This window comes from Acanthopagrus latus, chromosome 2, assembly GCF_904848185.1.
Source record: "Acanthopagrus latus isolate v.2019 chromosome 2, fAcaLat1.1, whole genome shotgun sequence".
NCBI lineage: Eukaryota > Metazoa > Chordata > Actinopteri > Spariformes > Sparidae > Acanthopagrus > Acanthopagrus latus.
Window position 1 is genome coordinate 12,924,815 of NC_051040.1, and position 7,454 is coordinate 12,932,268.

Below are 7,454 nucleotides of genomic sequence, written 5' to 3' on the forward strand. Positions count from 1 at the left end.
CTGGCCTTTTATCCTCGAGTGATTCTGAAGCCAACAAAAACTTAAAATTCAGTGATTATGCGTGTCATTGGGTTGCAGGTGGTGGAACTGCTCAATGCCAAATGGTGTTTATTTCTGATTTTTTTTTTATGCAGCTCTGGGAACACACCTGAAGCAGTGGGTATGAATGTGTGCGTGTGGGAACCTTGATTTCACTGTAAGAGACGCCTCTGTGGTTTCTAGCTATGGTATTTCAAGCAAATCACATTTCAGTTCAGTCCAGTTCAATCATGGTTCAACTGAAGGTTTCTCAGGAGGCAGTGACTTTGCAGAGACTGGATCAATTGTATCCAAAAACACGATCCAGCAGACCCAAAGTGACCACACCATCAGACGATCAATTCATCAAGTTGAGTTCCCTGAGAGATAGAAAAGCAACTTTGTCACAGATGCAGAATTTATTGACGAAAGAATTAAAGAATCCAATCAGTAAAAGTCCCGTCAGAAGAGGGCTGTCTTGTGGAGGACAAGTAGCAGTTTGTGAACCACATCTCAGGAGGGGAAACAAGGACACAGTCTTGAGATGAGGGTGTGGATGTCTGGAAAAAAGTAAAACATTTTCTAGATCAATCCAAGTGTGAGATTTCTGTTCATTACAGAATGGAGTGTGTGTGTGTGTGTGTGTGTGTGTGTGTGTGTGTGTGTGTGTGTGTGTGTGTGTGTGTGTGTGTGTGTGTGTGTGTGTGTGTGTGTGTGTGTGTGTGTGTCTGTGTAAGGAGTAAAGTGAAACATGAAATGGGAAGATGCAAGTCTGGGGTTGTTTTGCCTCCTCTGGAGTTGGACACCTGCACAGAATTGACTCCGCCCTGACCAAAGAGACCATTCCTCAGAGACACGCTCCACCCTCTGGTTTGATCTTTGTGGAGAAGGATTCGTACTGCGGAAGGATAATGAGCCCAAACCCGCCTCACAGCTTTGACAGAACTACTTGAAGACCAAAAAAGACCAAGGAGTCCCGACTGTCAGGGACTTTCCTCCACAGTCACCAGACATCAGCCTTAAAGATCGAGAAGCGAATCATGCTGAGACAACGTGAGTCAGCAGGTTTTGCACAAACTTTTATAGTCTGTGCCAGCTGGAGTGCATACTATCATTAAAGCAAAAGATAGAAATAGCAAATTCTGCAATATTCTGAAATTCACTGACACGTTTTGAAGCTTCAACTTTTCACTCAAGTTGATATCACTTGTAATGAAGAAATGAAGTAGATTCAAAACAAATACAAAATATCAGACTGCCTCTGTGTTAGTGGAGTTAAAGTACAATACAGTCAATAGTAAAAAGCAGAAGAACGTCAGAGTTGTGATGATGTTGTAGGCCTCCTTTCATAAGGATGGCATGCGAGTAATTTGTGTTTAAACAAATATCTAAATGAATCCAAACAGGTTCAATGGGTCACAATGGTCTCAGCTTTGCCAATTAGTAAATGCCTGCCATATGCTTTGCAGCACATCCTCACTGGCCCCTCGCAGCCTTCGCACACTGTAGGTTTAGTAATTACGTGCCAACAAGGGCCACCTCGTCCTCTCAAAGGCTGGATTCATGAGCGCAGGGCAGAGTGATGTGTGAATTAGGCCTGAAAAGCTCAATTTAGACTTGCACTATCAACTGTGCCCGGCGCACACAGGGCCTCCCTGTTGTGGACTTAAACTGTGCCCTGAGTAATTGTCTTCAGGTCGGCTCAGCAGTGTACACAGAAATGCACATTCTTCTGTAGTTTCCCAAGCCTTTCCACACTCCCTTATTTTGCCTTGAGAAAGCGCTGACCTTAGCCACCAGGGCGCCATGTGTGAGTGAGAGAGAGAGTGTGTTTCTGTGTGTGTGTGTGTGTGTGTCGCATGTTTTTGGCAACATGCCTACTGCCTTCCCATTCACCAGCACACTGATCTCTCAGTTGCAGGGACTGAGAGGCAACTTATCTGGTGGGTTATGTGGGCTGTCAGATCAAAAATCAACTCTTAAGACGTGGGGCTCTCTCAGACGTTTAAGAGCTTGTGTCACGTATGTGTGTCATTGTGTGTGGTATGTGGTTTCTTTCTTCCTTTTTTTGCTCTGCGCATAAAATAGAATAAAAAATATTATTATTTGCAAGGGAATGTGCCTATAAACCCTCAAGGGGCTTGCAAAGTGGCGTTCTCTAGGCGACATATTACAAGAATGATAACACCAATTTAAAGTTCACAGACTGTGTGTATTAATAATTTCAGACATGATATCGTCATAGTTCAGGTTTAAAGTAGTTTGTGTCACTCAAGGGTCAACATTTGAGTTCACTTTAAAAGCAATACTGTTTCGATGACTTGACAGGAAATAAATGACTCTAGACTCGACTGGAAATTAAAGATTTGTGACTTGAATTGACTGAAATAACTTGTGTGTGTTAATGTGTGTTTTCAGTTCATCTTTTTATGTAGGTGTTTTTAGTCTGGCTGTCAGTATTCCTCTGTGTAAAAGTGACATTTATTTGACTAAATATCAATAATTACAATCCAAATTCAGAGCACTGTCATTTGTTTTGAACAGGTTAAACTAACTGGCCAATAATATCATCATTGGACAGTTATTTAATATCTCGTCCTCTCACTTTGCAGGGACACGATACTGCAGGTGAGACTGCTGCATCTCTTGGGGAAAAAAGTGATGTGAATTGACTCGCCTTTAAAGGAATAGTTCACCCAAAAAATGAAAACTTCAGACTTCATCTCTTCACCCTCAGTCAGGCGAAGTTTCATCATCCACAAAACATTTCTGGAGCTTCACAGCAAAACAGTGTTTTTGCATACTCCTAAACAACTGAAGTTGATGGGGACTTGTTTTAAAATGAAGAGGTTAAACTGTTTAACATACATCCCATCATAATCCAAGTCTCTAGCAGTCCTGAGATCCCAAATTGATATGAAATTAAGTTATTTACACCTTCTTAAGCGGAAATGTTCTGCAGCATTCTCCTAAACAACTGAAGTAGATGGGCACTTGCTTTAATATTAAAGAAAACATCTAGAGTTTAATGCAATCGAAGTCTCCAGAAGTCCCTTTCCAGGGGTAAAGAGAATAAAAGACGAAGCACTTTGAGTGAATGTCGCAGATTGTTCTTTAAAATGTTTACAGTAGAAACAGAAGACATGGAGAGAGACAAACATTAAAAGATTAGATCAGATCAGAACATGTGTCACTGACTGATTAGATGTCTACTGTAGACTTTAAGACCAGTGAGCCTCACATTTTAAATGTGTGCCCTAAAGGACACATCCGGCCATTAGGTGGTGCCAAATACAAAACTCACAAGACTTCCGTTCGGGTACCAGGACCCACAGAGTGCAGAGGTCGGATCCCTCAGGTGTGTGTGTGTGTGTGTGTGTGTGCGTGTGTGTGCGTGCATGCGTGAGCGCGCGCGCGCGAGCACTTCCGGGACTGTTGGTTAGAATTCAGCTCATGTTTGGAGGTCACTGCTCCCTCTATGCAAATCAACCCTCTGCTCCTCAAGAGCCCTCTGTTCTGCTCCGGGGTCAGTGCCGAGCGCTCAGGCCGCGGAAACACCAGCGGTTGTCAGGGAAGCTCTTGAGCAACAAGCCTGTGATAGACCTTACGATAGAGGAAGAGAAGGAGGAGGAGGAGGTGGAGGAGGAGGAGGGAGGCAGAATCTCATTAGAGTTCCTCCTCGATGAAGAAGGTACATTGTGTGGAACTCTGGAAGTTAGATGTGGAAAATATGCCATGTGAGCGGTGCCAATATGCTAAAAGATGCCTATACGCGCCCTCAGTGCGCTCAGCCGGTGAGTAGCTGCAGCCGGCGGCATCATTAAGCAGCAAACATGTGCGCACAGGAACAAGCTCGATTATTAATGTGGGTATGACGATCACAATAGGCTGCAGGTAGGGGCCAACGTGTGCGCCATGACGCGCCTTCTTGGCCAACATACACTCTGTTTGCGTACTGTTTATGTTCATTACGTAGCGCTCCAGACGCCGATAGAAAGTTTCCCCTTTCAGAGGCCGCCAGAGCAAAACTGAGAAGAAAAAAAAATCATTTAATTGGCGCGGCGGAGCTGCCTCTGAAGCGTGCAGAGACCTGAAACCTGAAACTGGAGTGTAACCGAAGGTAAAGAGAGCAAACAGGAAACAAAGCGAGGAGACGTGAAACGCGCTCGGGGTAATCCCGTGCGCAAATGTGACATGCTTAGGAAATAATAAAAAGTTTTGGGTCGGTCAGAAGGGAGAGTGGTGAGCGCATTGGTGCGCTCTGGGAACCATCCGGACAAGAGCTGAGAGACGGATATTCCCTGCCTAAGGACACACCCTCCATGCTCTCTCTCTCTCTCTTTCTGTCTGTCTCCCTCCCTCATTGTTTCCCACACTGACTCTGTCGCCGCCGGGGCTTCGTATCGGGTTAATAAACGGCCAAGCAGCAGCTTTGGATGAGAGGAGCGCAAAGTGGAGAGACGCAACTTCTCATCACGCTGAATATTATTGGTGTGGGTTTTTTTTTCTTTTCAGTTTTTTTGCGCGTGGACCAGGCTTGAAGAAGAGCAGGGAGAGTGTCAGCTAATTGGGATGAGAGTTCAAGTCAAGTGAGCCGGCAGATTGGACCTTTAAAGCCTCTTAACGCAGGTGGTGGGAGGAATACGGCGCGGAGGGGAGTGTGTTTATGCGCCGTGTGTTTGTGTGTTTGTGTGCATGTGTCGCTCCCAGTGGAAAATCCACCCTGGACCCCGATCAGGTGTGTGTTTGTGTGTTGTGTGGTGAGGGCGGCGGGGGGGATAAATCCAAGCGGAGGGAGACAGGGGGGGGGTAGTTATGGTTTCTCTCTGAGCTGGACGCGATGAAGCGGCTCTGCGGGAGTTTGAGGAGGAGAGCTGGGCGGACGGACGGACGCGGGGAGGGAGGAGGAGGTGGAGGAGGAGGGGGGCACCACCACCAGCAGCACCAGCAGCACCAGCACTGCCGCCGCCGCCGAAGCGCACAACGCGGTCCCCAGCCCCTTGGCGCAGGGATGGAGAGCACAAGAGCGCACGGGGTGACCACCATGGGGAGTGCCCCACACCGGGGACACCTCCACCTGCAGCGGACTGTGATTTTCCTCGTCGCGCTCACGATACAACCGCAGGTAAGCCACCGATTAAGTGCTATTTCGGGCGGCATGCCCTTAAACCCCCCCTGAAGCTGACTTTTAACTGTGGTTCAGCTTTTATTTCCCATCACAGCTGCCTGAAAACAGTCAGTAATGGAGTCCACACGCACTGTCCCTTCCCTCTTTGTGCTGCCCTCATTCTGCTCCTACATGGCGCTGTGCCCACCTGTTGTTTCAGCCCGCTGGTGTCTGTTATCCCACGCAACAGAAAACTACTGTAATTCTGTTCGAGACGCACGGGATGCAAATATGACAGCGGAAAATGTGAGAATAGTACACCAAAATCCTGTTTCAAAGCATTCTGAACTCTTTAAGGAGAATGGTGAGGATGAGAACACACTGATCAAGCATAATGCGAGCCTACAGCTGTTCCATGTGATGTATTTGAGTGATTTCAGCTGTAAAGAAAACCTTAAATTCTTTTTGAGGTGCTCTGAGGGATAAATAACACGTTAATTACGCACCACACCCCCTCATCTCAGCCCTGGCTTTATTCACAGGAGTAAAGCGGCTCCATTTTAGCAGGCTTGCCAGCAGTAACATCTCTGTTTTGCACATTATTTACAATTCTCATCCTAATGACTGCATGGATGCAGACTTTTCTGTGTGTGATTTCCTTTATAGACGAGTCCAATCAAGGCGATGAATGTGTAAAGGGCTCTGACAAGCTGTGAATTTGGCAGCATGGAAAGCTTTGGATTTGTATGCCAGCAAAATGTTGGGCGTGAAGGTGCAAAACCATTAAATATTTTCCCGTTTTGTTTTTTTTTGCTCTGAGAGCTGTCAAGCAGCTGCTGGCCCGATCAGGAAGCTCTATGATGTGTGACAGGAGCCAGCAGTAGCAAGAACAGGCCCAGAGGTGCTCCACTCTGTGCATGTGTGTGAGAATGTGTGTGTGTGCGTGTGTGTGTGTGCACTTTCCCTAAACACTGAGCTCACATCCAGCATCTGTGTCTTGGGTGTGTGTGGAGCCCGGGGGGCCACAGCCGAGTAAACTCCGGGTCGTGTGAATGTTGAACGTCGGGGCAGCTCTGCGCGTCTCTCTCTGCACCTCTGCAACCCCTTCACAGCCGAAGAACAACACACACTCCACTCCCTCCATTCTCTGACTGCACTGCGGTGTGAAAACACACACTCAGGAGCCTCGGCTGCTGCTGGCGACTATTATTAATGCAGGAGACAGGAGAGCATGTTCATGAGGACTTGGAGCCGACGTGCGATTCAGAAGTGAAGCTTGATGAGCATCGAGTGGTCGCTGCACGTCGTCTGTTGTCAGTGCAGCCTTGAGGATGTTGTTCCAGTGTGATTTTCAAAAGGAAAAGCTTAGTGTGATTGAAAAAAAAAAAAAAAAAGATTATTTTCCCTTTTCATCACTGTTTGATATAAAACCGAAGCCTGTTTGTCATTTTTATAAACATGCAAATGATTTTCAGCTGCAGACAACTGAAGAAAACACAGTTTCTTGAAAAACAGAACATTTGTTGGAAGTCAGTTATGGTTTTAAAGGGAAATAAAAACCTGATTAATCTTCTCACAGATGTAAAATAGATTCACCCAGATTACATTTCAGTCTGATTGAGGTGTTGAGATGCTGACTGAAGCTAAGAGCTCTCTAATTTGATCTGTATAATGTCAGCCTTCTATAAATGTCTCATTTCTGACTCAAAGATATTCTGTTTCCTATCCTGTAAGACGAGGACAGTCAGTAAGTCCTGAAATTCAGAGGGCAGAACCAGTGAATTTAGGGCATTTTCCATGAAAAATTACGTAACAATTAACTTATTAATATCGTTGTTCCTGTAAATGTTTCTGCTGATCAAATAATGTATGAACTGAAGAACTATTTCATCTCTGTAATGGCACAAACATAGTGAAGATTAATGCAGCAGAGGTGCTGCTGAGTGTTTGTGGCGATCACATAAGCTGCTCCTGGGACACTGCAGGTATATTGTACATACTCCATCTTGTGAAGTACTAATTGTGTAAGTAGAATTAGTTTCCAATAAAAATGTAAAAGGGAAGTCTACTTCAAAAACAAAGACAAATTAAATTCTCTTTTTATTAGGTTACTTCAATGTCCATACAGCCAATGCAGACATTTTCACAGGGCTTAATTTCCCTAAATGACGAGCCTTCTGTGAGTTAAAACAACAGAGTTAATGTAAAAAATACAGAAGCCAATAAGAATTAATTAATAGCACACACATTAAACAAACAATGGTCGCATTTGTTTAATGTACACAATCCAACTGTCGTTTCAAAAGCTTTTGCAGTCAAATTGAAAAGA

At 45.2% G+C, this 7,454-nt stretch overlaps 1 protein-coding gene across 1 annotated transcript in view; it reads left to right on the top strand.

Moving 5' to 3' along the window:
* The first annotated feature begins 3,463 nt into the window (after positions 1-3,463).
* LOC119012697 (protein jagged-1b) overlaps positions 3,464-7,454 on the top strand; it is a 49,496-nt gene continuing 45,505 nt past the window's right edge. Inside the window, exon 1 of the mRNA XM_037086741.1 lies at positions 3,464-5,143. Coding sequence (XP_036942636.1) covers positions 4,859-5,143 — 285 coding nt within the window. The 5' untranslated portion in view covers positions 3,464-4,858. The remainder of the gene's footprint in view (positions 5,144-7,454) is intronic.